Genomic DNA, 27,759 nt, shown 5'->3' on the forward strand with positions numbered 1-27,759 from the left:
GTCTACTTGATCTTTGTTTTTGCTTTTTATTTACCTTGCGGTCCTCTCACTTTGTAGTTTCTACCACCCCACCCCTAGCGTTGACCACCACCAATGGTTGACCTTATTACTTTCTCATCTAGATTTTGCACCTCAAGATGACATATTGACCATGTCCATTGTCTTTTGGGTGTTTGAACACTATCCAATGTATCACACATTGACCAATTGACCAATTGCTCTTCCTTTTCCCACCACACAAAATCTTTATGAGTTCCTTTCTTTTTCTTAAAACATTTTAATCATTTATTGGAAAAGCACAAGTCAAGAAGATAGATTTAGTGTTATCATACATCATATATGAATTCTTTTTGTTTACAGTGAAAATTATATGATGATGACTTAAAGAAAGGAAATAAATATAACATTAATTATAAAAAAAATAGACAAGTCAAAATTCAAGTTCAAATATATATATATATATATATATATATATATATATATATATATATATATATATATATATATATATATATATATATATATATATATAGTATGAGTTGATTAAATTTTAGTGCCAAAAAATAATTAAAATGGATTGAGAAAAAATATATATAGGGACAAAAATTTCTACATGTTAGTCATTGATTAAAGTGATATTGTATTCACCTAAATCATTACAACAACTAATTATACACTTTAAATTAATCCAACTTTTTGTTTTCTGATTAGCCAATTTTCTTCCACAAATCAAAAAGTGTTTTTTTTTCGAAAATATTAATAAAAAAGAGAGTAAAAAATTTAAGCCCACCCAAAGCCCGCATAACTTTGATATGCGACGCTCATCATTGCAAGAACCACCCGCATAGTTCCTCAATGCGACGCCATTATTACAATAACCCCCTAAATGACTAAAACACCCTTACGTCCCTTCTGCTGGTTTTTGCCTTGTGGTTTGCCAATCCCACTGCGGTCGGTCGGTAGTTTTATGGATTTCTTAGTCTTTGTAGGTAATTTGATAATTGTCGTATATAGTTCATTTTATTTATTTATTGTGTGGGGACCTATCGCTTCGCTTCCTCCGGTGCTTTCCACCACCCTCGCTTTCATCTTCCTCTTCTGCGCTCCTCCAAATCCCTCGCCTTTGTCTTCCGATTGAAGCAACTCCCCTCCTCCGCCTTCCTCCGAGATCGTCTCCTGCTGCAAGGTCGGCCCTTCGAAATCGTTCCTTGATGTGCCCCCGCCTCGATGGTGCGCGATCCCCTCCTCCCTCTCTGTTTCGGGTTCTCTCTTGGGCTGTCATCGTGTCGATGCATTGTGTTATTTGGGGCCGGTTTTGATCGGTTCCTCGATGACTTGAAGCCTCTTCCTTGCCTTTTTTTATTCTTTTCCCTTGGTTTTAAAGATCGAATTTTTCCTTCCTTTGATAAAGATGTTATACTGGCTCTCGAAACGAATCTTCCTCGATTGCATTTTTTTTGTCGCAGTTGATCTTGGCTTTGCAATCCGAAGGTTGCTTCTTTTCGTTTAATCGGTAAGTCACGTGAGAAAGAAGTCTTCCTTTTTCCCCCTTTCCGTGTTGCTGTCGAGTGAGTTGCAACGTCTTGCTGCTTATTCTTCTTTTTAGCTTTTGCTGTTGGAAGTGAATTCCTTCTTCGTTTTCGCAATCGAGTTGGTTACGTTGGATTCGATGGACTCGTCGCTCATGCTAAAATCTTGATGTGGTATCGTTGGTACGGCAAAAGGGGATCGGTCTTGGTCCACCAAATTGAAATAGATTGCACCGTTTTTTATTATCATCGACAGTTTTTAAGCATGCAAGTGAAAAAGATTATATGAGAGAAATTAATAGTGTCTTAACCTTTTCTTCTTCTTCTTCTTCTTGCTTGACGATGACTCCTTTTTTTTCCTGTTAGAAGTAAAATTCTTTTCTTGTTTGGGGAGTTGAGTAGGTTGTGTTGGATTTGATGGACTAATCTATCGTGCTAAAGAGTTGTTGTATCGTTGGAGCGGTTAAAGGGGATCGTTCTTGATCCATTAAATCAAAATAGATTGGACCCTTTTGTTGATTGAGAACGTTATGTACGGTTTCTTAAGCGCATATTTAATGCACAAGATATGTGAATGAGATTACTCGTGTGATTGATGTTTTCCTTTTTTGTATCCCTTATATCTGTCTATATCACACATTGATATGCTGGGTTTGGTAGCTGAATCTATTTCAAATTAATGGATCATAATTTTTTTAGCTTGTACTTTCTATTTTGAATTTATGCTTGTGATTTGGTCACACTGCAGGTCAATTATCCCAGTTCGGACCAACTGGGAAATACTTCCAGATAAATGGACCAAATCTGCTGTAGTTTCAGGGTATCTATTTGGTTGGGCACTTTTTTGGTTGTAGTGTTGGGGGAGGTGTTGCATACTGGTCTTGTTCGATGCAGATGATAATAGTTGATTACATCTTGTGGAGGCTGCCATAAGCATGTCAATCATGTTTTGGGTGATGCATTATCACTCATGTCATGACAGCAGTTTTTTTTACAGCTATGTAAGTACATATGCAATCGGCAATGCCTACCTACAAGTTGGTGGAATTCACTGCGAAGCTGGTACAGAGCCTCATATTTTAAGTTCTTTGGGAGTTAAGTGATAAGGTCTTTCTTGTTTGCTGGGAAAGCTTCATTATGGAAAAGTAAGTAAATCACCACTGCATTTTATTAATCTAATTTTCATGTCAGGCTGGGGCTTATATTGTTATTTGCTGTCGATCTCTTTTAGGTATAGATTGATAAAGGAGATTGGAGATGGAACCTGTGGAAATGTTTATAAAGCACTCAATAGAGAAAATAGTGAGATAGTAAGTGCTGAACTTTCCATCAGATGAAGGCACCTTCTGAGCAACACTCAGCTTACCAGTTATCTTTTATTTTCAGTTGTTTTTTTCCCAATATTACATGGTATATACGAATCTGCTGTTGGAAATGGGAAATCAACGAAAATGAAACTATTCTATTATTACTGACCGAGAGTCCATTCTTATGAATCTATAACAAAAAAAAATCGCTACATCTGATGAACTTGTTGTCGGATAGACCAAACTGAGGAATGTGTTTGGCATGTGTTTTAAAACATGATGAATGGATTGGCATGCAGAACTAAGGATCTAGAGAATTCTTTTGTCTGGGTCATCCAGAACCTCAAACAAATAAAAAGCCTTGGCTAAAGCACAAAAACTGTTAAAGGAATGTTTCATCAAGTACACCACTGGCAGCACCCACTTCTGCTGTTTATTCAGCTGGGCAGACATACAGAGAGTCGCTACTTGAATGATCTCTCTCTGGTCCTCCATGTCACCATGTCACTGATTCCTTCTGGGGAATACCTTCACCCCTTATTTCCTGGTTGACTCATGATAGACCTGAAAGTAAACTTGGAAATTTGTCTTGATTGCTAGAATGGGTTAGCATCTTGTTTTGTTTTACAATCAGTATTTTTGAATTAATTTGGAATCATTTTTGTCAGTAACATTTTCAAAATTTTAGATAACTGATATTTGTTTGGTCACTGAATCTGAGAACTTTATGTCAGGTTGCCATCAAGAAAATGAAGAGAAAGTTCTACTTCTGGGAGGAATGCATGAATCTACGTGAAGCTAAGGTGTATCTCATGTTATTTTTTGGAACCTCGCGATACTGCTTTTGTGGCTTATTCTGAACTAATCATGTGGTTCGTGAAATTTAAAGAAATTATTATGTTTTGGCAGTCTCTTCGTAAGTTGAATCATCCCAACATTGTCAATTTGAAGGAGATCATTAGAGAAAATCATGAGCTTTTCTTTATTTTTGAACATATGGTGAGTGGTCTACCTTTCATCTTGAAGTAAGAAGAATTATATGTTTGTTTCAGTAACAGGAAGGATAATACCATGATGCTGATTTAGGAAGATGAAAGAAATTGGTTTTGTTTGATCTGGGAACTTCTTTAAATTTTTAGAATTTAGGACTCACAGTGTCTTTTTTTTTTTATAACTTTTTCACACTGATTTAGAGTGAGAAACAGTTAGCATATTATAATAATCTCAAATTGAAATCTTTAAATATCTGAAAGTGTCTGTTTCTAGTCACGTAGTTTATCTATTCTGTTTTTTGACCTTATAACCTTATACAATTTAGATATTCTTCATATCTGTAGTCTATCTCCTTCGTATTTGTAGTCTTTTCGAAATTATGCTTCTATTGCACCCTGTTTCCTGGTCAAAGCTCACACTTAATTAATCGGGCCAGATTGGGCCAATGCACCATAGGTCTGGGTTGAAACTGACATTTTTTAGTTTTTTGTAATGTGTGCAAATACAAGATCTTTTCCTTGTAACAAGATTTGATCAGCCATTACACTCTCCATGAATGTTTTCTTCCAGGAATATGAGGTTATTATACCAATTGTTATTTGTTCCATCGGACATTATCTGATATGAATACCAAATTTCATCATTTTCAATCTTCTAAATTTCCATTGTCCAAAATCTCATTGCTTTTGAATTTATGTGTCCAGGATCATAACCTATACCAGGTCATGAGAGATCGGCGAACTCCTTTTTCTGAGTGGGAGATACGGAGCCTCATGTCACAAGTATTGCAAGGTCTTGCATACATGCATAAGAATGGATACTTTCATCGGGATCTAAAACCTGGTATTTGTTCAGTGTCATTTGGTCAGATTATGTTGTTTGCAATCAAAAGCTTACAAGGTACTCATTGCTCTCAGAGAATCTTTTGGTGACTCGTGATTTAATCAAAATTGCGGATTTTGGATTGGCAAGAGAAGTAATGTCAGAGCCTCCATATACTGAATATGTTTCTACAAGATGGTAAAAAAAAGTCATTCAGTTGATATAATAAGTTACATTCCAGCAAATGTAAACTGACATGATGATGAGTTACTGTAGGGTTTATAATTATCTGACTGGTAGTTGATTATTTCTGTCAAGGTATCGGGCCCCTGAGGTGTTATTGAAATCTTCGTCGTACACCCCTGCAATTGGTAGCTAATGATTGTTCCTTGCTGGTTCTTCTCTCATTTGTTTGTTCTTGATTTTTGATTTTTACAATTTGTCATTCTTTGTTGGTTTCATATGTTCTCCATTGATATAAGATCAGTACTTTTCCTGCATACATTTGACATAGTTCATAAGATCTTAAAATATATTTTTCTCATTTAGACATTGTGTTCATAACTTCATATATGTTGGTCCCTGGAACTTGGTTGCCTAGGTCAGTTTGCTTTTACCAATGAACTTGATAGGATTTATAACCCAGGAAAATCATGAAATATCCTTAGCTAGCTTCTACATTTGTAGTGTCCAAGATTTTTGACCATTTAATATATTGAAGAGATACGGTAAGCTTGATTCAGTGGACCAGTTTTGGAGTTTCTCAGAGAAACAAGGTGTATGAAGTGATCTTTTACTTAATGATTCACTCTTTTGAGTGATCTACATCTCCTTAATAATTTAGCAAAATATTTGTTTCAAAGATCTTTTACCTATTCATTAAGCCACTAAAAAATTGAATTGTACCTAACAGATTGGTACGAGAAAATAAGTTTTAGAACATACATACATGAATTCTCAATTGCTGATGTCAACATAAACATGTTAAATGGGCAAATTTATTATTTCAACTGCACTGGTACTTCTATCTCCCTTGTCAAATGAAAAAAATTGTTCTGCAAAGCTTTCTTTTTTATGCCTCCCAGTTTGAGAGAAATCCCTCTGAAATCAAACAATTATTTGTGGGTATTTTAAAAGATATATGCTACTCTGAACAGCATGATCATTACTTTGGGGCTGCTAAGTATATTAATTTTAGCTTTTCATATCCACCCTCAACTCCATTGCTGGAGTTGAGTTTGCTTCATCTACATGACTATTATAATCAATTGATGATCTTTGGAATTAGATGGAATAGTTTTGTGGGCATTGTCTTAAACCAAACATTAAAGTTCTTTATGCCAAGCATAAAGTATATCAAGGTGAGATTGCCATGCTACATGGGTGCTTCGTATGACACAAATCTACTTGTATCAACAAGGATTGTAACTAGTAATGCATGACCTGCACCCAAGTCTCATAATTTTTTCTTCATGGCAGTATATGTGACTGCTAGTTCACAGCAAGACATCCATCCAAAAGGTGGAAAATGAGTTCTAGTCGACTCTTTCGCGGTATCTGATGATGTTGTAACATCCACATGTTTGAACCTTCAATAATTCAGCTGACCTTTGTGACATAATCTGCCCAGGGTACATACAAATATAACAGTACATGTAAACAGCTGATTTACGAAGTTCCAAACTGAATTTCTACATACTAGTAGTCAGTTGTTTGCTCTTGAATGGTCATATTTTGAAGTGAATAAGTTATAGACCAATGTTTTTACAGATATGTGGGCTGTCGGTGCGATACTAGCAGAGCTTTTTATGCTGTCTCCACTTTTCCCTGGTGAAAGGTGAAAATCCAAACCTCTAATTCTCAAGTAAAAGCAAGCATTTTTGAACATTGATAAATTCTCCAAATGTACGCATGGATTGACATATAAGATGTTGAAAAAATATGCTTTGTCACTGTTGGTACATGTTGCCACGTATATCTTATTCATCATTTGGTTTCTCATTGATAGAACTTTTTTTTGTAAAGTGTTGACCTCTAATATCTCTTGGTGCTTTATTTTCTGCATAATTTCTGTCACTTATATAACCCATAGGTGACTATGCTCTTCATTTTTAACTTTCCAACGATGCTTATCTTCCTGTAAACTACACAAAAATCTTTCTTTAAGTTTTGATTTAAGGCCACTACAAAATTTTTCTGCTTACGAGTACTCTGAAATTTCTTGTATACGTGGGCTACTTGATGCACACTAGAACCTGTACATATTTCTGTTCCCCGAATGTCCTGTTTACTTAATTCTCACTATTTTCTGCACAGTGAGATAGATCAGATATACAGAATATGCACCATTCTTGGGACTCCAGATAACTCTGTTTGGCCAGAAGGGATGGTCCTCGAACGATCTATCTATTTTAACTTCTTTCAGGTGTAAATCTATGTATTTTCCAATATATTTTAGTTCTTCGTTGTGTTCTGTATATGATAACTTTGTTTTCTATCCCATGAAATAGTTTCAGCCTGCCAATCTCTCAGATATTATTCCTAATGCCAGCTTGGAAGCAATTGATTTGATCCTGGTTGGCTCTTCTAATTCTTATTTCCTCTTATGCTTCCATTTTATTTATAAGTTCTGGATCATTCTTTTACAGTAATGGTATTTTCTATATGTAGCAACTTTGCTCCTGGGACCCACAAAGGCGGCCAACTGCCGAGCAGTCATTACAACACCCTTTCTTCCATGTAATGTCCCAGATACTCGATTGTGCTTTGACTCTAATTGAGACAGCTCTCATCTATGTATGTCCCTTCAGGTTGGCACGTGGGTTCCATGTCCTCTTCAGGATTCTTCTCAACTAAAGAAAAAACAAACTGGTGAGCTGCCAGTGAAAAATGATTTGAAGGTAATAGGCTTACACACTGATATCAAACTTATTCACACTTTTGTTTTTTGTAGGAGATAAGCCAAAGCTTGAATTGAATCTATGGGATTTTGGCACAGAATCAGACGATTGCTTTCTTGGTTTAACATTAGCAGTCAAGCCTAGTATTCCTGACAGAGGTGATTTATAATAACCCTTGCCTTTCCTCCCAGGTTTTTTTTCCATAATATCTCAGTAGTGATTCTTTGAATTTTGATTTTCAGACAGGGAGGGTATATTATTGACCACTAATTATAAATCTAGTAGATTCTGTCTAAACTCTATATGTTGATAGTTAACCAGTTTTATGTTTTTACTATGTGGTAAATCCCGACATTATTGGGGTGGAAGAGAAGTTCCCAAAATATATTTTTCATCGCGGTCTTCCTATGATTTTTCTTTCTAGTGACTTAAGGGCTTAGTTCCTAGAAAGTTTGTGGAGATTTTTCATCTCTTCCTTGACTCCTATTGGAATTAATTTGATGTAGCTTGTAATTTTGTTTGTTCATCTCTATTAAGTTATTGTGCTTGTGCCTCAGTTCTAACTACTTTTATCTTTTTAATTTTCTTGCAGAGGTTGGAAACCATGTTTTGCAACAACCAGGAGAGGTAAATAAGCAGCAGCTGCGCTAGACATATACAAGTTCATGCACGCACTCAAACAATCCAAACATGCATGCAAGAACAGATTTGCATGATTACTAAAAGTATCCATATGCTGTCTTCTGATCAACCATCATTTCTGCAATTTTTTTGCATGCAGGACTTCTTGTTTTACACCAGATATCAGGACCACTCTAGTCAATCAGGTTACTCTCACTTCTGATTGTGTTATGTGCAGATTACTCTGGCTAATAATTGGTAGTATAAGTCAATGAAATCATGAAGGAGTGGCTTCAAAGGCTCAATTGGGGATCTGTTGTTTTTTTGGAACTTTGTTTTTGTTTAGAGAAAGTGCAACAATCGATCGTCTATTATATATGGATACTCTCTCTTGTGTAAACGAGCAAGTATGCTAATATGGGCATCAACTGGAAAGCCTCTTTATAGCTTCTAGGGCTGCCGAATTTATGCAGGAAGCTGAGGATATGTGGATTTGACTATTTGTCTGTGTTGAAGTCAAATTTAGGGCCACAAATCTTGTCTTTCATGGCTTCTATGAATTGGACATGGTTGCTCTAATGATAATAAGTGAATGAAAGTTGGATCTTGTTCTTAGCCATTTCATTCGTGCCCTATATTATTTTATGGCTTATCTTTTGGTCTCTCTCTCTCTCTCTCTCTCTCTCTCTCTCTCTCTCTCTCTTTGTGCTTTGGTAAACAGCTAATGCTTCACCATTTCTTTCCTATTTTACATTGATCAACAATTCTATTATATAATTTGCAAGTTTCCATTTGAAGCCACTTTTGTGTCATCTTGATGACTAGAGTATGAAGAATTTGTGTGTCATCATTGTGTTCTTTAGCTTGTCTTGGCCAGATTCAACTTTGCATTGCTATAGTCAATCGTTTTCTTCACCTTCTTCAGCTTCATTGTGTGTCATCATATCATGGCCCTTGACTGCTTGCTTTGCAATGTAAAGATCTCATTAATTTTGTTTGCAAATATTTGCTTTAAGGACTTTGAATATTCAAACTCCATCAATGTCAATTGGGGGGTTGATGTTGGTCAATTTCTTTTGAACATCCATATATTTGTTAATTGGTTCATGTTACTTTATGCTTTGTTTACGGTATAATTATTTAAGTTATGCACCTTTTTAATCGGTCCTTGCTTATCATGGGCTTTTATGTACTTGCAATTTTACTTGAATGGAATTGGCTACACTTATTTTGTAAATTTTAGGAGGATGTTCACTTGGTTCTTTTTTTCTTGATCTGGTTCAGTCTTTTGGCCCTTGTTATCCTCAGATCATAACATCAATGATGTGAGAAACATATCTTCCTTACCATCACCATACATGCTAAGCAGGTAACGTTCTTGTGATTTCCAAGCACGATATGCTTGAATGTTGGTCTGTATGCTTGATTAATTGGAAAACTGGTTCTTGTCTTGCTTGTTCTTAGCCAAGCTTCCTTAATGACGGTTGGCGTTCCAGAATCATCCGCGTTCGCGTTCCCTGCAGTGCAGCCAAACCTACTGGACAACAGCGCATTTGGACCAATGATGTCTCTTTCTTCGCCCATCCAGCATGGTCGCTTGTTCGAGTAACCACCTTTTGGACTTTTTCTTTTTCTCTTTCTTCATCTTTTTTTTTTTTTTTACAATTATACAAAAGATTGGCATTTGAGACGGTCAAATAAGCGGATGAGTAGATGTGGAAACTGTTGATGTAGTTTGCTATTTTTGTAGAGAATGATCTACAGAATAAGAGACCCTTCTGTACATATCAGTGAAATATAACGGAACTGTGACAATCTGATGAATGATAAGAAGAAGATTCATGTTGGACCTTAGATGTGTACTCTTTTCAGTTCTGTGGTTTCTTCAGATGCTTTTGAGCACATTTCTACTGGTTTATGTAACACTTAAATTGCCAAAGTAGTTTCATCAATGGTGATTGGGCCTGGCACATCCTGTGAATTCTACCAATAGATTTGCATGTTGATTGTGCCTTTTCACATCCTGTGAATTCTACCAACAGATTTGCATGTCAGGATTCAACATTTAGTGGCATACTTCAGCTGTGAGTTGGTCTAACATGAATTTGTGCTTGTATCATATTTTATTTTAAGGTGGCAAAATATTGAGGTCTTCATCACTGGGTGGATCATCACCCTAAGAAATCATCTTGGTCCATGAGGAACATCAACAGCTAGCTTTCAGCATCAGATTTGTCTTCCGTAGGATTATGGAGGATGTTACCACTGCCAACATCCTGAGAGACCCGTGGATTGAACTTGTAGCCGATGTTAATGGATGGATGTAGGTGAGATGACCAACTACACATTTGTTTGAATGTTCACGGTTGGATCGATACTGTCTGTACTTGAGATTCTTTTTCCATCGTTTGCTGGTTGAGAGGAATCATAGAATTCATATTCCCAGTAGACCTTATGATGATTTTTGGATTTAGTGACCCAATTCTTTGGGCTTATTTGTCTTCGGATGGTGCCTATCAGTTTATGAATGTTTTGAGTCTTAGAACAGGAAAGAGGTTTGGCAGGTTGGAAAATGATATGACAGCTTCCAGTGGCCCTAAAAATCAAAATTTTTTCTATGGAAATGATCTTGGAATGATGCCACTTTTGCTGCTCCCTGCAGGTTCCGAGTGACCTCGGACCCGAATGCGGCCATCACACGTCCTCGTACTGTTCGGCATCGTACTAAGTCATCGTCAAACAGCAGAGCTATTCTGAAAAGCTTGGAATGGTGCCACACGACACGGTCCGTACCCTGACCGTAGGGTATAGATCATTCTTACGAAGAGTTGATAGTTATTAAAGGACCATGTATGACCGATCCTTCTTCGCAAATATAAAAGCTAACCCCTTGATCAGCGCTAGGGGATAGAGAACTCACTCTTAGCCCACACTGACTCCTTATCATTAGTCAGTGGAACATCTTAATCCACTCTGTGAGCCTTGCAGCTCATCCCACCTTCTTATTAAGTTCTTTTGATGTTTATAAAAATATTTACTTAAAAAAAAAGAAAGAATCACAACTTTTATTGTCATTGAGCTTTTTACAAAATGATATTATTTTCAACAATTTTATTTTTATTTTTAAGGAAAATAAAAGAACTCGAACAAACATAATATCAAAGTAGTTTAGTTTTAATTTTTTTAATCAATTAATAAATGATGTTTGTATAAATTTAGTCAATTTTTTGTCTTAGATTTTATTTATTTATTTATTTTACACTTGGGTTCACATGTTAAACTAATTTATCGTATAATGATGGATTAATTTGTTTTACTAATCTAAATATCTAATTACTTCGATAGGTAAGCACAGACTTAAGCCTCGTAGAACTCATCGATCCACTAATCATTTTAGCTTGCCAAACATACCACATGGGTTGTCATAAATGGAATTCCCATTGAACAGCCAGGCAAGGCAAAGGAGGTGGGTGAGTTCAACTCACTCTCCACATTCCCATCCCTGTATCCATGGCCAAGAAAAGGTTGACAGAGAGAGAGAGAGAGATGCATGTTTGCATCAACACATTACATTGACCTTCAAAACAGAGGCCATCACCCTTCAATACTGGTTTGGCCAATGAGACCATGGGAAGATGGATAAGTTAATTAATGCTCATGTGAGAGAATAGAAGGCATTTCATATAATGTTTAAGTCATATACATAAACTGGGAGATGTCTTATCTATTGAAGTTTTTGTGAGTTTTATTGAATAAACATGTTTCTTGATGATAGACAGACATTCTTTTCTCATTTTATTCATTCAAAAATTTTGATCCCTCTTTCTCCACCTATATGTTATCTGCATGTCTTATTGATGTTTTCTATTTTCTATTTTCTAAATGGATTGATGTTTTCTATTTTCTAAATGGTAAATAATTACTTGATTGGCTTTTCTCTTTCTCATCATCATTCTCCTGCAGAGAAAGGTCACATTCATCTCAATTCAATAAATCCAGCATCTCTGACAGGTGTAGTTTGTGGACTGGCTTTTAGGATTGATGCATTTGTTGAAGAGAAAGGTCACATTTGCAGACAACAATTTGTATCATTATCTGGCCTCTACAGTTATTTTTATAGTTTAATCTGGCTTTTAGGATTGATGCATTTGTTGCAGCTATGTCTACTGTTCTTGCAGATCAAAGCTTCTCTCTCTCTCTCTCTCTCTCTCTCTCTCTCTCTCTTCTGAGGGATAATCTAATGTTACAAATTTGCTGCAGAGTTCTGAAGCATCATGAAGTGAAAATATTTAGCACAATTCTATCTATTTTAATAGGAAGAATCCTTCTGCTAGTGCCAGTAATGTCAAGATTTCTGGACATCAACTTCTTTCTTTTCTAATGCAGCAGACTCAAGCTTTTGTTCCAATAACTTCCTAGTCAGAGAATTTAATTGTAGGACAACATGCAGGCATCAGAATTGAGGGCAAAATTTACATTGATCAGCCTCATACCTTGCATATACAGAGCTTGGTACTAGGTTTATTATTATTTTTTTTTTCTACAACAAATATCAGAATAAATTCTTTATTAGAGAATAAGAACAATCAAAAGCAGATGAAAAGACTTGGAGAACATTGCAGATTGCATAGGAAATTTGGTATACTAGTCAAACCTGTTCAGAATAAGGAGCTCAAGGTCTCAGTTGTGCACTCCATTCAGTATGCTAAATTTGAATGCAATCATTCATGTAAGTTTAGATGCCAATCCAAAAAACATTCCCTGCAGCTAATTTGGATCCACCACCTGCCTTTCTAGTAAACAAAAAACAAGGAAGAAAATACTTGAATTGCAGGCCATAATTAGTGAAGGCCAATCCCAGTCTTACACAAGTCAAAATAGCCTATGAGATCCAATTTGGAAATGCCAACCTCATCATTTTCATTCCCAATGTTAATTGGCATAAACAATTGTTTTATTGTCTCATACATATTATGATCTGATACAGAAAGTAGACAGGATCATATGAACATGTTATAAATGAAATAGAACTGTGTAGATTTACATCCAACAGCAAAATCTCTTCTTCTTCTTCTTCTTCTTCTTCTTCTTCTTCAGCAAACAAACTTAGTAGAGCACTAAATTGAAGAAAAAGAAGTAAAAGAAAGAGAAACCATGAGAGCCATTCTTGTTCTGTCTTGGCTTCTCCTCCCATTTCTTATCCCTCGACACCATCATCTTCTTCTTCATGGCCATTATTATCACTAATCTTTTAGCTAATATTGCTTCTGGTAATGATGAAGATTAATCTGTGATTAAGTAACATTACAACACTGCATATGATCACGCCGACGCTGCCGCCCCCTCTTCTTCCTTGTCCTCCTCTCCGGCGTCCTTGTTGACCACTTTAGGAGTCTGTACACCGTAGTACTCGACGTACCACTTCACGAACTTCCTCAGCCCGGTGGCGAGGTCGGTGGTCGGCCGGTACCCGAAGTCCGTCTTAGCCAAGCTGACATTGGCGTGCGTGAAGGGCACGTCGCCGTTCTGCGGCAGCGTGACGACGTTCTTCTTGGCTTTCTTCCCAAGCAGGTGCTCCAGGATGCTTACCATCTCCGCCACCGGCACCGGAGAGGTGTTGCCGAGGTTGTATACCCTGAGCTGGGCCGGGCCCCGCTTCTTGCCGCCGCCGGGGACGCCCGTGCTCTTTTTGGCGGTGTTGAGGGCGCCGAGGCAGCCCTTGACGACGTCGTCGATGTAGGTGAAGTCGCGTTGCACGGCGGTGCCGTCGGGCATCCGGAAGAGGGTGATGGGCTTCCCGGAGAGGATGCTCTTGGTGAAGGAGAAGTAAGCCATGTCGGGGCGGCCCCAGGGGCCGTAGACGGTGAAGAAGCGGAGGCCAGTGATGGAGAGGCCGTAGATGTGGTTGTAGGTGTGGGCGATGGCCTCGCCGGCCTTCTTCGTAGCGGCGTAGAGGGAGGCGGGGCGGTCGGTGCGGTGGATCTCGGAGAAGGGGGCCTCGGTGTTGAGCCCGTAGACCGAGGAGGAGGAGGCCCAGACGACGGCTGGCTGGGGGTCGGCGTGCTTGGCGGCGACCTCGAAGAGGGAGACGAGGCCGGCGACGTTGGAGGCTACATAAGACTGGGGGTTGCGAGTGGCGTAGCGGACTCCGGCCTGGGCAGCCAGGTGGAGGACGTGGGAGAAGGGAACAACGTCGAACAGTTTCGCGAGGAGTGCGCCGTCATTAATGTCGGCCTCGAGGACGAGGACGCCGTGACTGGAGAGGAGGGCCTGGCGGGATCGCTTGAGTGCGGGGTCGTAGTAGGCGTTGAAGTTGTCGAGGCCGACCACGCCGTCGCCCCGCCGCTTCAGCGCGAGGGAGCAATGGGTACCGACGAATCCAGCGGCGCCGGTGACGAGGACGGATAGGCCATCAGGGCGGCGGGGGGCAGCGGAGCGGCGGACGTCCCGCTCCCAGTAGCCGCCGCCATAGGAGCCAGAGGAGAGGAGACTGCGATGGTTGGAGTGAGGAGAGGAGTAGTGGGAGCTGGAGAGGAGGAGAGGAGGGTAATGGAGGAGGAAGAGGAAGATGAGGATGAGGGCGGCAAGGATGGTGGCGCGGAAGAGGAGGTGGGAGGAGGCCGCGATGAGCTTGGCGCTGCTGACGCGGCGGAGGAGGTAGCTGTTGTAGCGCTCCAGCTTGGAGCTCTTACTCGTGTCCGGCGGAGAAGCCATCATGTAGTATCAGCGCAATATTGACAATTGAGTTAGCGCCCCTCTCTCTCTCTCTCTCTCTCTCTCTCTGATGTTGAGATGGGTGCTGGAGAAGGAGGAAGGAAGAGAGAGGAATATAAAGAAGCAAGTGAGGTGGGCTGTGTGCGTGTGTGTGTGAGAGAGAGAGAGAGAGAGAGAGAGATAGAGAGAGAGAGGTGGTGGGAATGGGGTCGAGAGTGAGGTTGGCGTAGGTTGGATGCCACTAGCTCTCTCTCTCTCTCTCTCTCACTCCCTTTTCTTATTCCTTTGCCTTCTTCCTCACAGTCTTTATCATTTGCATGTGCATGAGAGACGCATTGGACCAGCCATCTCATTATTGTCTATTACTGTTACTGTTACTTGTACAGAGGTGGAAGATGACAGGTGAGAATGGAGACTGTATCTGATGTTACATATACAGGATCTATGCATCACATAAATCCAACCGCTTCAAGCTTAACAATGCAATGTCTTTTCATACTTGTCTCGAGCAGTATAAAGGATCTTAATTACCTTAGATATGTACAAATATATTATTATTATTATTATTATTATTATTATTATTATAAAATTACAAATCTTAATTATTTAGGATCGGTTAAATAAATTTTTTTTATTGATATCTATAAAAAATTATATATAATATCTTTTTTTAAGTCTACTTCTATCTCTTTTCGTATTAATAATATTTATTATTTTAACTTTTTTTTTTCTACTGCATCTCAATATATCCAAAGCATATACTCATGTCATATTAGATTTTCTTTTCTTTATCCTCTAAATATCAAATTATTATGAATAAATTTTTTTTTTTTTTATGTAACTCCATATATCTGTCTTAATATTCTTATCTCGATAACATAAACTATATATATATATATATATATATATATATATATATATATATATATATATATTTTAAATACCTAACATTGAGATGCATAAACCATTATTGGTTTTATAATTATCTTATAATTTTTTTTTAGTCTCAAATCACACAAGACTTTCTTTTAGTCTCATTTCACATAAGCCTCTTAATGTCGTTTATAATTTTAATCATTCTAATTTTTACTCTATAAATAATATATTTATCGGTCTCTCCATTTTATTGAATAATTGATCCAAAATACCTAAAGCTTTTAATTATATAATTTTTTATCCTTTCAATTTAACTATATTCTATATTTTATATATTCAGTCTTAATCCTACTTAATCTAAAACCTTTAGTTTGTAAGATTTATCTTCGTAACTCGAGTTTATAATTAATTTTACTTAAACTTTTATCAACTAAGATAATTAATATATTCATCTATTATCAATATGAAAAGGTAAGGACTTAATATAGATATAAAAAACTCACTACATATAATTCTAATACTAGTAACTATATTATCATACATATATTTAATAACATCAATATAATTAATAAATATATTTTCTTTTCTAATGTCTACCAGAATAAATCTCTACAAACCGTATCATAAACTTTCTCTAAGATAATAAAAACTATACATAAATATTTTTTATATCCATATATATTTTTATTAATTATCTTAATAAATTAATTATTTTTAGAGATAAGCACAAAACATAAAAGCCTCTAATACATAAAGTAACTACAAGACAATGTCAAACATGGATCATTGTCCAATTATAAAGGACAAAATATTAATTAGCCAACCGTTAGCTGGTATTGCCTTTCATGTCTGTCTAACATTAGTTATGGTACTTGTCTTGAAGTCACTGTATTAAATAAATATAATATAATACAAAAAACGCTAATGCTATTTCGGTCCAAAGAAAACAAGTTACAGTCTGTATGATTTGAAATGGGTAATTTTTCTATAAAATACTTATATTTTAGATATTTTCCAATCGATGTCTTCCATTTTATTTTTAAAATAAATATTTATAATTTAAATAAAATCTAAATTACTCTTCAATTTATTTTTTTGTCTATTATAATGTTTTGACCACTACAACAAAAACACTACAACGACGAAAGCATAAAAATAAAATCAAAATACACTATAAATCATTTGATATATTATATTATGATCAAATAGGTACTTATAATATTTTAATAATAATAATATCAAATTAGCGTGTTATAGTATTTTAGCCACCAAAATGAAAATAGTATAAAACCTACTCAAAAATATTATGAATGATCCAAATAGATTCCTAGCCTTAACCAAACCAACTATAAATCTAAAAATATAGTATAGTGTAGGAGCAAGGTATTTTGGGTATTTTAATTTATAAGTATTATTTAAGAAAAAAAAAACAAAAGAGGAGATATCAATTAAGAAATACCCAAAATCTAAATATTTGAAAACTATATTAATTTATATATAACTTAATTAGTGATAGTCCTCAATTCATATTTCATATTTAAAAATATATAAGATATGTTATATTTATTTATGGTAATTTTCTTTTCAAAGGCATGTGAACCCATCAAAAGGATGTCTCGGAACAATTCAACAGGTGATTGACTACACGAACAAATCAATGTCTTGGATCCAACCAAAATAATACCCAAATGGAAAGAATAAATACTCCCATGCCATAGGGATGCATAGTTTAAGCAACAACTGATCATAAATGAACCACCTACTAACATTCAAGTCTCATATCTTCCTTCATATCTTGTGAATCTAAATGGTCATCATCATGGCTACTACATCCATCTATATTTTCTCATATATATATATATATATACACACACATATATATATTAGGTAACATATTAATTATATCGTTTCGATATATTTTTCGTCTCTTCTTCTATTTTTTTCTTGCATATCTTAACTGGAGGTATTGGAATCTCCTTCACAATACATAAAACATAAAACATAAAACATGGAACTTACTTCACTTAAAGAGAGGAAAAAGTGTAAGCATCTTGTGAATGTATAGATAGATATCTATACGTAGGTTTCATCAACACTATATTAACGTTACTGATTTCATTATTTAGATTGAGTTAGGACCAACATATAATTCTCCTCAGTTGTCCTTACAAATATGCTTATTACTGAATGCCAAATCTTTGAACGAGAAAAAAGAGATAAGAAGGAAAAGCTCATAACTTTCAAGATTTATTCATTTAATATCTATTTTATTTTATTTTAAATATAGTTGATGTGATCAATTTTGATTATCAATCCGACTTGTTGACTAGATCGATGCTTATTTTTTGAATTGTCATGTGTCTGTCGGAAGAGATAAATTAATCGAACCTCGATTCATCGAAAGCAATGATCATACGTCGAGCACTCTAAATTTCTCTTGCGTGAAGACAGCTTAGACGAGGTTCTTTCCAGCTGAGAACAACAAAGAAAGTACTGAAGATTCATAAACCGGTGCTCTGTGATCATTCTTTACTGATGGCTTCTTTCTGCATGCTGAGAATGAATGATAAGCTTTTCCCCCACTCTGCAAGCTGGTCGGATTGCATCTCTCTTTACTCCTCGCTCCTGCAGCGCCGCACCGTGTGACCACCATTATTGCACTCACTCGATCCGGTTGTTTCCTTTGCTACATGTTGCTTGCCACATACTTCAATGTATTGTAAGATTGGATGGATAGAAGAGAAATCATTAGTCTTAATGTTTCATCTTATAATTTTTTATATATCTAAGACATTAATATTTGAAAGCTTACTTTATAAATATTTTAGACTTCAAAATATTAGTTTAGTGGAGTCCTATTATGATGGTGCATTTATTTAACTTATAACCTGAAGACTTACTTTATCGACTTAATTATAAAGTTCTAACTTCATCATTTTAACGAGTAACAAATTATCCTAAAAAAATTATATAACAACGAAATGAGCCTATAAAGCAGAATTACAATGTTATTTCAGTGTTTTGTTCATAACAAGCGAGAAAAGATTAATTGGAGCATATCAATGACGTAAGGAGCATTTCAGAGCATATCAATGACGTAAAAAATGTTACAGAGAATATCAATGACATATGAAATATTTTGGAGCATATCAATTACGTATGAAATGTTTTAGAGTATATTAATGATATATAAAATATTTTAGAACATATAAATGACGTATAAAATGTTTCAGAGCATATAAATGACATATGAAACATTTCAGAATATATCAATGACGAAAGAAAATTATTTTAGAACATATCAATGACATATGAAACATTGCAGGGCATATTAATGACGTATAAAATGTTTCGAAATATATCAATAAAAAATAAAATATTTCATAATATATTAATGGAATAAAAGGTATTTGATGTTCCATTCATTTCATTCTTTATCCAAAAACATTCATACAAATGTTTATACTCATAATTTACTTACTCAAGTGTTTTTGGTGTCAGATAAATTACTTGGTGAAGAAGACTAGATTCAAAATCCACCGTAAGTCTGACTTAGTCTTTGCCGTATAAAGAGCACACCGTAGATATAGAATAACCCGTCAAATGGTTTTTCTGATAGTGGCATTGGAAATCCAGCTTTGACAATCTTTGATAGCTGAAATAATTCAGAATATAGAGTGCAGAGGTGAATCATGCTTGGCTTCCTGCTGATGTGAAAATTCATTGCAAATGCCTCGATCCAATTCATTAGAATTCTTGAATCTAGCAATTATTATTATTATTATTATAGAGACAAGTGGAAGTTGATAGATATATATATGGATTTACGTGCGACAGGAAAAGACTAACATATGGCCACACATTTCTTCTTAGCTTAACTAAGGTGGAAGATGCATCATCAGCAGTTCATTCCTTTTCAGGTTTTTTCCCACTTCGTTCCCCGGTGTGGTGGTGTATGTCTCCACGATGGGATTCTCTCAAGTCATTGGCCATTCCCAGACGCCAACAAACGTTGTTAGAAGAAAACTGGCAGCATTAAGTGCAGTTCCATTCATTCATCGGGGTGTCCTCTCGATTCGTCGGCACAGCCGCGGTAGTCAGCGGTGGCGTCCTGCCAAATTCCGGTGGCTCGTCAACACGAAGGGTGCAACGTTGCCGAATCCACTCGTCTCAATACTTCCGATCGAGTATGATTTGACCAAATCGCCTTTCTAATGTGGTGTTGGTAGTTATTCACATAATAATCCCCTTTACAGAGCGAATGTACAGAAGCCAGAAAGTTGCAAGTACTACTTTTTCTCACTGGTTTGACTTTGATGTGGATTTCTTACAAGTCAAACATGCCACTATTTGAGATCGGGTACATAAATTTTTGATAGTCCTTTTGATTTCAATTAAAAATATTTATAATATTATTTATAATTTATAATAAAAAAATTTAGATTTTTTTTTTTTACTTGTATGTCGATTGACTATCAAATTAATTTTTTTTTTCTTTTAGAGTTTGGACTCATATGATTGTAGAATCATATCATTACTCATGGTCCAAAAAAAAAAAACTTGTGTATCTTTGTTTTTATCCTAGATATGCAAAACACAAGATTTAGGACCATTATTAGTCCTAAATCTAGGAAAAAAACAATAATCTTATGAATATTACCATTCCCAAAAAAAAATCTTAATTTGCCAGCTCACAGCTAACCCAAATCTAATAATAGGACAAGGCATCTTGACACACCAGAATCTATTTCTCTCAGGGTTGTCGGGCACCGAACTCTCGGACCACTTGCCATGCCACGATCGACACCGACTCCTTCCACTATATCGATCCACCTTAACGAATTAATTAGAGAGGAAACGAGTGTTGCGGACCATCGAATTGACTGAACAACCTGCAGCCTCTCTCTCTCCCATAATGCTTCTTCATCTGATGATGGATCTACAGAAGTTTCAGTACTGATGGAATAAGACACCTCAACCCACAAGAACAGATTTATAGAGTATAGGCAACCCCATGATAAACTTTTCATTTGATTATTAATGACAGCTGAACTTTACAATCCCAATAAGCAATTTCTTCCTTTTTTTTTGTTTTAGCTAAGATAATCTTTCAATTTGATCTGATCTTTCAATCCATTTTTTCAAACATATGAAGCCTCAAAATCATATAAATTTTAAGCACTGGTGTTCTCTCTTTTTTCCGCATATTCTTATTTTGTTGTTTAAACAAAAATAAAAAAGTTCACTTATATATATATATATACTTCTTGACATGATTTGTTTGTAGTCAAATCTTAAGGTGCCACTAATGCCAAATTACCATCCATTATCACCCACTGGAGCTTAAGATCACAGAACAGATAAACTACTATGAACACCCAAGTTTGTAGAAGAAAGGAAAGCAGTGTGAATCAAAGCAAAAGCAAAAAGGAAGAATCAAAACAAGTCGAATAGCCTCAGGTGATGCCACTCTACTGTGAGTTGGCATGGGACACACCACTAGATTCTCGGACACAGAAGGAGACTTCAAAATGTCTCTTTGTGACATCAGTGCTTTGTCGGTAGAGATTGCAGAGCCTTGGACCTCAAATCCGCCACTCGAGAAGTCCACAAACATACAAATGCAAGCCTCAGATAAGTCGTCAGAGTTGGACTATGGCAGTATGAGAGTTGACGGAGGAGGAAGCTGAGGCTTTTGTACCTTACTGCACATGTTGTCCAGGAAAAGGTGAACTGTAGCTGCTGATTAAAGAAATCAGTACTGCACATGCCCCAAACTCTCGATTTGAGGAGGAATTGGACAAAACGAAGACAACCAAAAGCTCCTGTTCTTCCCAAGGCTTTCCACCCAGTAGTTGCTTGCTAAATTAATCCTCCACATGTTCAGATCTTTCCTTCTGGATTTCCTGTAAAAGGAGCTTATAATTTTGTAGTGGAACATGAACAGAAGTTTCTGTTAAGAACCCAACAATGAAAAGAGTCACAAATGGGATTAGGATGTTGGCCACTTGAGCATGGAGAATAGTCACAGTCATCTGTGTCTTTTGATGGAGTCATAGGCTCCACTTCTGTGGTTGGTGTGGTAAAAGGTGATCCAGATTGGGTTGTGCAACCTCTATGGCAAGCATTTGGGTTCCTTCTATGATTCTAAACAAGAAGAATCTAAGAATGAGGTAGACTGTTTTTTAGTAATTTTAGATGAAGCAAGATTTTATCTCAAGATCTCTTTACCCAGATAGGTATTTACACCATCAAAATTTGCACAACTGTCTCTTTCTTCTTGAGAACAAGAGCTGCAAGTACTCAAACTTAAACCTCATCAAGAAGAGGATGATACCACTAGGTTAAGTCTCTGTGGGCTAATATTGTTGCCCTTGTGTTATCTTTAATGTTACAAGTAGATAAAGTTTCTCCTTGAATCATATATAAGCTTCCTCCTTGGAAACTCTATTAATGCAAAGAATACTTACTTCAGAGCTCTACTCTACTGATGCATGCTGAATTATGTGGCAAATATTTGTTTACAGATTTGGCAAGTACTGACCTAGTGGATACCACATGCAGCAGAAAGCTTTATGCTTCAGTAGGACATAATAACATGGGTCATTTGACACATACATCTGGGGAAGGAAATCTACTTGCTTATGTGATCATCTTGTCAGGTTGATTATTGTGCTTCCTGCTTGTTTGGAGCAAGGAACTTCACTTTAATCTCCAAGACAATTTCATATCCTCAACCATAATCCTCACACAACCTGTGATATATCATGTATCAAGCTATTTCATGTCCACCAACTAATGGCTCCACAGCACCCCCATCCTTCACTACTACAAACTTCAACTCTTATCTACCTGAAATGTGCATTTATCATCAGTAACCCCAATAATTTAAGGTCATCAAGATGTACCAGCCACCAACCCACATAACAGCTATTTGGGTTGGTCCTCATGAGGCTGCTCTAATTCAGGCACTTGAAAAGTGTATGCAATCAGATAAAAGCATTCTAGCTGAAATCTGTAGGAATGCCACTCAACACATCATCGAGTAGAACGAAAAATAGCACCAATTTGGTAAGTAATATCATTCTCTTCCAGTAAAATGACGAAAGGAAAATAGTTGTTTGTTCTCATCACTTCCAGTGAGTAATGATATAAGAGGAAAGCAACCTTAAAACTTAAATGTAATAACTGCACTTGTTCTCATCATCTCAACAACAACAACAACAACAAAAAGATAATACTTGAAAAGCATGAAAAGAAAAAGACTTACGCACACACTTCTGACAGCATAGAATGACACTGTTATCTGATGGAAGGCCCTATCACAAGTGTAGATTTCTGCAGAAATTTCAGTATTGTTTCAGAGCTTTGATTGTGTCAGCAATGTGTCTATCAAGTAACTGACATCAACTAAATTATTGTGTGATGATGAATATAACCATTGACAAGGTGCAGATTTCAGATGCAGTGTGAAGTATTAGCATATCCCCAGTCTAACAGAACAGGAGTTCAGAAGAGTCGTCTCAAGCCCTATCAATCCATATTTGAAGCCAAAAACAGAGAACTGAGTAAGGGAAGAGATATTTATCCCCAAATAAGCTAACATATTCACATGCGGTACAAATTTAAGATGCACAATTCATCGTCAACACTCTTCATCTCTCAGCCAATACGGAGGAGAGGTCCATAATCTGATTAAATGGGCCAATATTTGCAATAAACAGCACAAAATCAATGAACCAGACTTGTCAATTTAGGCAATGTTTATATCTATCAATGAGTTCCAAAAAGATAAATAGCCAAAATAAATATTAAAGATCTACAGTGAAAATTTCAGTGAAACAGAGGTAATGCGCAAGGACTCATGAACATTGACTACCTGTAAAGAATGTATTTGCCATTTTATTAGCAGAACACGATACTGATATTCTAATGCTTCAAGTGGGATTCAAATGAAAGGGAAGCTTCAGCTTGCCAAGGTTAAGTTCTATAACATATTCAACTCTTTTGAATCAAAAAATTCTGAGATCACAGACTAAATAAGGTAGCTTGAAGATCTATCTCACAGATAAATGCCAAGGCACAAGAAACTAATATCATCCCAAGGAGAACTAAAACATTTGGGGATTCCCAATGCAGCAGCATGGAACGATAAGCATGTTCAACACTGCCAGAAACATAATTCATAGTAGAAGATAGCATTCCTTAATTGGGAAAAGGACATATCATTGTAAACAATCCATAGCAGTCAAATTAGCCAAAAAGATCGAGAAAGTCAAGAAATATAATATTTTGTTTTGTTCAAAAGACAGTTCTAAGAGCAGATAAGCATAACATGTTAAAAGGAAAAAAGATAAAGGAAAAAGAGAGCATCAATTGCAATAACCACCAAATCACTGAGAATCCATAAAACACCAACTAAAAAATCCATCTTTGAACGATGAATAAACTAACATTTTGATCCCAAAGGATGGATCCTACAATAAGACTAATGAAAATACAAGAAAGAAAAGCCACATTTACGAAACAAGATTGAATAACATGTATTTCTCTTGAGACACAAAAAATGAACAATATATTAATTAAACATAATGATTAGCCATGTCTTATACAACTATTTCCCTCCATAAACAATATCATTGGATGGATGCTTTAGATACCAGATTAATACAAGTGAAAATCAATTTTCTTTAAGATTATTCTTCAATATTATGCAAGGGATGATGTAAAACAAAGTCATTTTCTCGAATTTGATGTTGAAGGGCCCCTAAAGCCACAAGGCTAGTGAATTTTTGAAAATTTAATAGAAAAATGATGGTAGCACCAAAAGCATACGCTTACTTGGCAACTGGATTCTATTTCCATTCATGAATCATTCTTGACATGCTTCTTCAGCATGAACAGGAAAAATGTATCATCAAATCTAAAAATTTTCAGATGTAATCAAACAAGATCACACCTCAGAAGGAGTGCTATCTGCAATTGTCTGCAAAAATAAATTCTTGACTCTTGGATCAGTAGAAAATTGACCCAAAACCGAAATTCTAGCTGTGTTGCTTCTTACTTTCTCAATCCCTCTTGATATCATGCAGATATGGTGGGCTTCCACAACAACCATTACTCCACTATTGAAGATAGAATATACTGCTTCTGCTATCTGCCTGGTTAATCTCTCTTGCACTTGAAGCTTGCAAGCAAAGGAACGAACAATTGACTGCAAAACAGATTGCTCGATACATTTACCTTCTTGTTTATTCAAGTAGACTACGTGAACAACAACACCATGGAAAGGTAGGAGATGGTGCTCGCACTGCGAACAAAAAGGGATGTTCAACACAGATTGGATCTCATTCAGGCAGGTAACATTTCCATCCATCACACCACAGGGACTCGTTTTACTATGATCATTCAGTCTTAACTCCAAGTTAGCACTCTTAAAATTCATAAGCCATTGCACATAACGATATGGGGCGCCCACGAGTTCTTCCCGTAATGGATCATCACCAAGAGAATGGAGAATGGAAGCTACTGCAGCCACCATGGCAGCATGTGTAACTCCAGTCTTGGAAGAAGTCTTACCATTTTGGGTGCTCCTTGCGCAATGCCCACTGCACAAAGATATCTCCAGAGACCTTGATGAACACCAAGAAGAAACAGGAGAGAGGTTTGCATCTCCTCTGGTAATGTGCACACCTCTTAACTTCAGAAGTGCCAAGAAGTCATCCCACAAAGAGCTTCTCTCTTCCTTAAGAACTCCAGAACTTGAAAAAACTAAAACTTGTTCCCACCCTTGCATATCTAATTTGGATGGGTATGTAAAGGTGGAACTGCAACTGTGGGCTTAGGGAAATTGAATGTGCCAACATCGAAGAGCAACAGCAACACCAGCCGGCTAAATGCTGTTGTGCAGTGCTGAACAAACTTCATTTTCCAGCCTTTGTGGGTCTTGAAGCCTCCTTGCATATACATCTGCAACTCGGGACAGCTTGCTTAGGCCCACAACTCGCTTTCCAGATGGCACATAACCAACATGGCACTGGATACTGAATGGAAGCAAGCAAGATTCACAGTACAAGAATAGATTGATGTCATGAACAACAACTAGTCCACCAGCTCCTCCCACGTGACCTTTCCAGGCTCCAACCCAGCTTCTGGAAACAAGGCACCTCGTACAATGTTGTTTACTTTCTGTTTGTAACCTAACACAAAACGAAATGGACTACATAAAGACTTCAGAGAATTCAAAATTTCTATAAGATCAATGATTAATCCTTTCTTAAAATGTCATGTAGTAATTGTGAGCAACATATGCAGCTAAGCATGATGCAACTGACAGGAGATATATGATTTAAACATCAAATTCTTAATGCACAGAAATCCTCCTGCCAAGGAAGCATGCAGTAACTAATAAACATCTGCTAACTATCAAGTAAAAAGAATTGGCAAAATTAAAGAAAATAAATTAATATCATTCTTATGTTTCCTGTGGTATTCAAGGGTAAGGAAGCTTCAGCTAGCCAAAGTTACGATCTCTAACAGACACACATCCTTTGAATTAAATAAATTCATGAGGATCACAGAGACTAACAATACAAGATCTATGTCACAGATAAATAGCAAACAACTGACAGGCAGTGCATTCTTGAAACATAGATAATTGACATGGAAAAACATCAACCAAACATTTTTCTGCAGAAGTAAATTAGTATCCAAAATTATCAAACATTCTGAAAAGGGTAGCACAATCTCATGAAACACGATAAGAATGTTTAATATTGGCAAGTGGCATAAATCGCCATAGAGCATTCCCTATTTGGTAAAAAGGATGAATCACTATCACAAACTCCAACACTCAAGTAAGCAAAAAAGATGACCCGGTAATGAGAATAACACTACATGGGAAAGAAGATTAGATTCAAAATCTACACAAGATAACTGCTAAGAGCTCAAGGGTACAAGCACCCTAGACCACAAAATTTTCTTTTTTTTTTTTGTATACATAAAATGAATGCTAAAAGTTCAAGTGTATAAGCCCAGAAGATTTTTTTTTTTTGTGTAAATACAGAATTTATAGCTAACAAACAAAACAATTGTGAACCATTTTATTTGTACTCAAATTGAGGAATCTATTGCGGATCACTTTCTTTCTGTCCCAGTAAACAGAGCACCAAGAATTAATAAGCAGATGAACAAACTAAAATTGAACATAAAGGGAACGGCTTGGCAATAACTCGCAACCCCCGAGAGCGACACCACAGATTCAAAGCTAAAGGTTCCATATTTTATAACAAAGAAAGAAAAAGGTCCTCTTTTTTCCTTCAAGACACGATGCCAATAGTAAACATGCAGATCACGAAAACAAAGAAAAAGGAAAGGCGAGATTTCTATAACCACTCAATCGCCAGGGATCCACGAAGGGGAAGCTAAAAAATCCATCTTTGCACAACGAACAAACTGAAAAGTCACGCTCCGATCCCAGAATGACCGAGCGACACCGACCGACCAATAGATCTAAGCAAAGGAAAACAACGGATCTGTAAATAGAAAGCGAGCACAAACCCGTGGTTCCTTCACGGAACGCCTTGGCCACGCGATCCGCTCGGGGTCTTCCCCAAGGCTCTGCAGCAAGACCCGCACAGCGTCCTCCATCCCCGACTCGCACCCCATCTCTGCCGCCGCGGCCGCCTCCAATCCGGCCCCGTTCTCGAGGCAGCCAGCGTCAACAGACCCCATGCCGCCGAGCCGACGAGTGAGACAGACCTCTAGATAACGAAGGACGCAGGATGGCGAGGAGGAGAACCACCAAAAGGCCTTGCTACTCGAGGTGTGTGGATCGACGCCGCCTTCTCTTACAACGCGATCGATTAAGCTACGGGCAGAACAGAACGCATCCTTCCTATTACCAACTTAACTATCTCTCGTCTCTAAATTTAAGTAAATTAAAAATATTAAAAAATAATTAGAAATTATTTGGATTCATGGAAATAATAAAGGACA

At 36.8% G+C, this 27,759-nt stretch overlaps 2 protein-coding genes and 1 pseudogene across 4 annotated transcripts; 1 reads left to right on the forward strand and 2 right to left on the reverse strand.

The window, feature by feature from the left end:
- Window positions 1-1,053: 1,053 nt before the first annotated feature.
- LOC103994143 (cyclin-dependent kinase F-3) lies at window positions 1,054-10,026 on the forward strand. Of its 3 annotated transcripts, XM_065164520.1 has the most exons (19): window positions 1,054-1,230; window positions 2,278-2,349; window positions 2,527-2,674; window positions 2,761-2,839; window positions 3,571-3,639; window positions 3,746-3,835; window positions 4,534-4,672; window positions 4,747-4,849; window positions 4,970-5,022; window positions 6,422-6,488; window positions 6,968-7,076; window positions 7,162-7,227; window positions 7,322-7,390; window positions 7,462-7,522; window positions 7,605-7,709; window positions 8,144-8,178; window positions 8,333-8,378; window positions 9,457-9,541; window positions 9,637-10,026. In XM_065164520.1, the coding sequence occupies exons 3-19, from the start codon at window positions 2,667-2,669 to the stop codon at window positions 9,779-9,781; spliced, it is 1,329 nt and encodes a 442-aa protein (XP_065020592.1). In that variant the 5' UTR covers window positions 1,054-1,230; window positions 2,278-2,349; window positions 2,527-2,666; the 3' UTR covers window positions 9,782-10,026. The 3 variants fall into 3 exon arrangements, with proteins under 3 accessions (XP_065020592.1, XP_018686400.2, XP_018686399.2); XM_018830855.2 differs by having other exon boundaries at window positions 2,278-2,674; window positions 9,481-9,541; XM_018830854.2 differs by having other exon boundaries at window positions 1,055-1,230; window positions 2,278-2,674.
- Window positions 10,027-13,163: 3,137 nt separating this feature from the next.
- On the reverse strand, window positions 13,164-15,013 carry LOC103994141 (UDP-glucuronate 4-epimerase 6). The gene has a single exon (XM_009414448.3). It carries the CDS (start codon window positions 14,887-14,889, stop codon window positions 13,495-13,497), a length of 1,395 nt encoding a protein of 464 aa, XP_009412723.2. The 5' UTR covers window positions 14,890-15,013; the 3' UTR covers window positions 13,164-13,494.
- Window positions 15,014-23,887: 8,874 nt separating this feature from the next.
- LOC135645413 (GTP cyclohydrolase 1-like) lies at window positions 23,888-27,654 on the reverse strand (annotated as a pseudogene).
- Window positions 27,655-27,759: the final 105 nt, after the last annotated feature.

The sequence above is a fragment of the Musa acuminata genome, chromosome BXJ3-8 (genome assembly GCF_036884655.1).
Source record: "Musa acuminata AAA Group cultivar baxijiao chromosome BXJ3-8, Cavendish_Baxijiao_AAA, whole genome shotgun sequence".
NCBI classification, from domain to species: domain Eukaryota; kingdom Viridiplantae; phylum Streptophyta; class Magnoliopsida; order Zingiberales; family Musaceae; genus Musa; species Musa acuminata.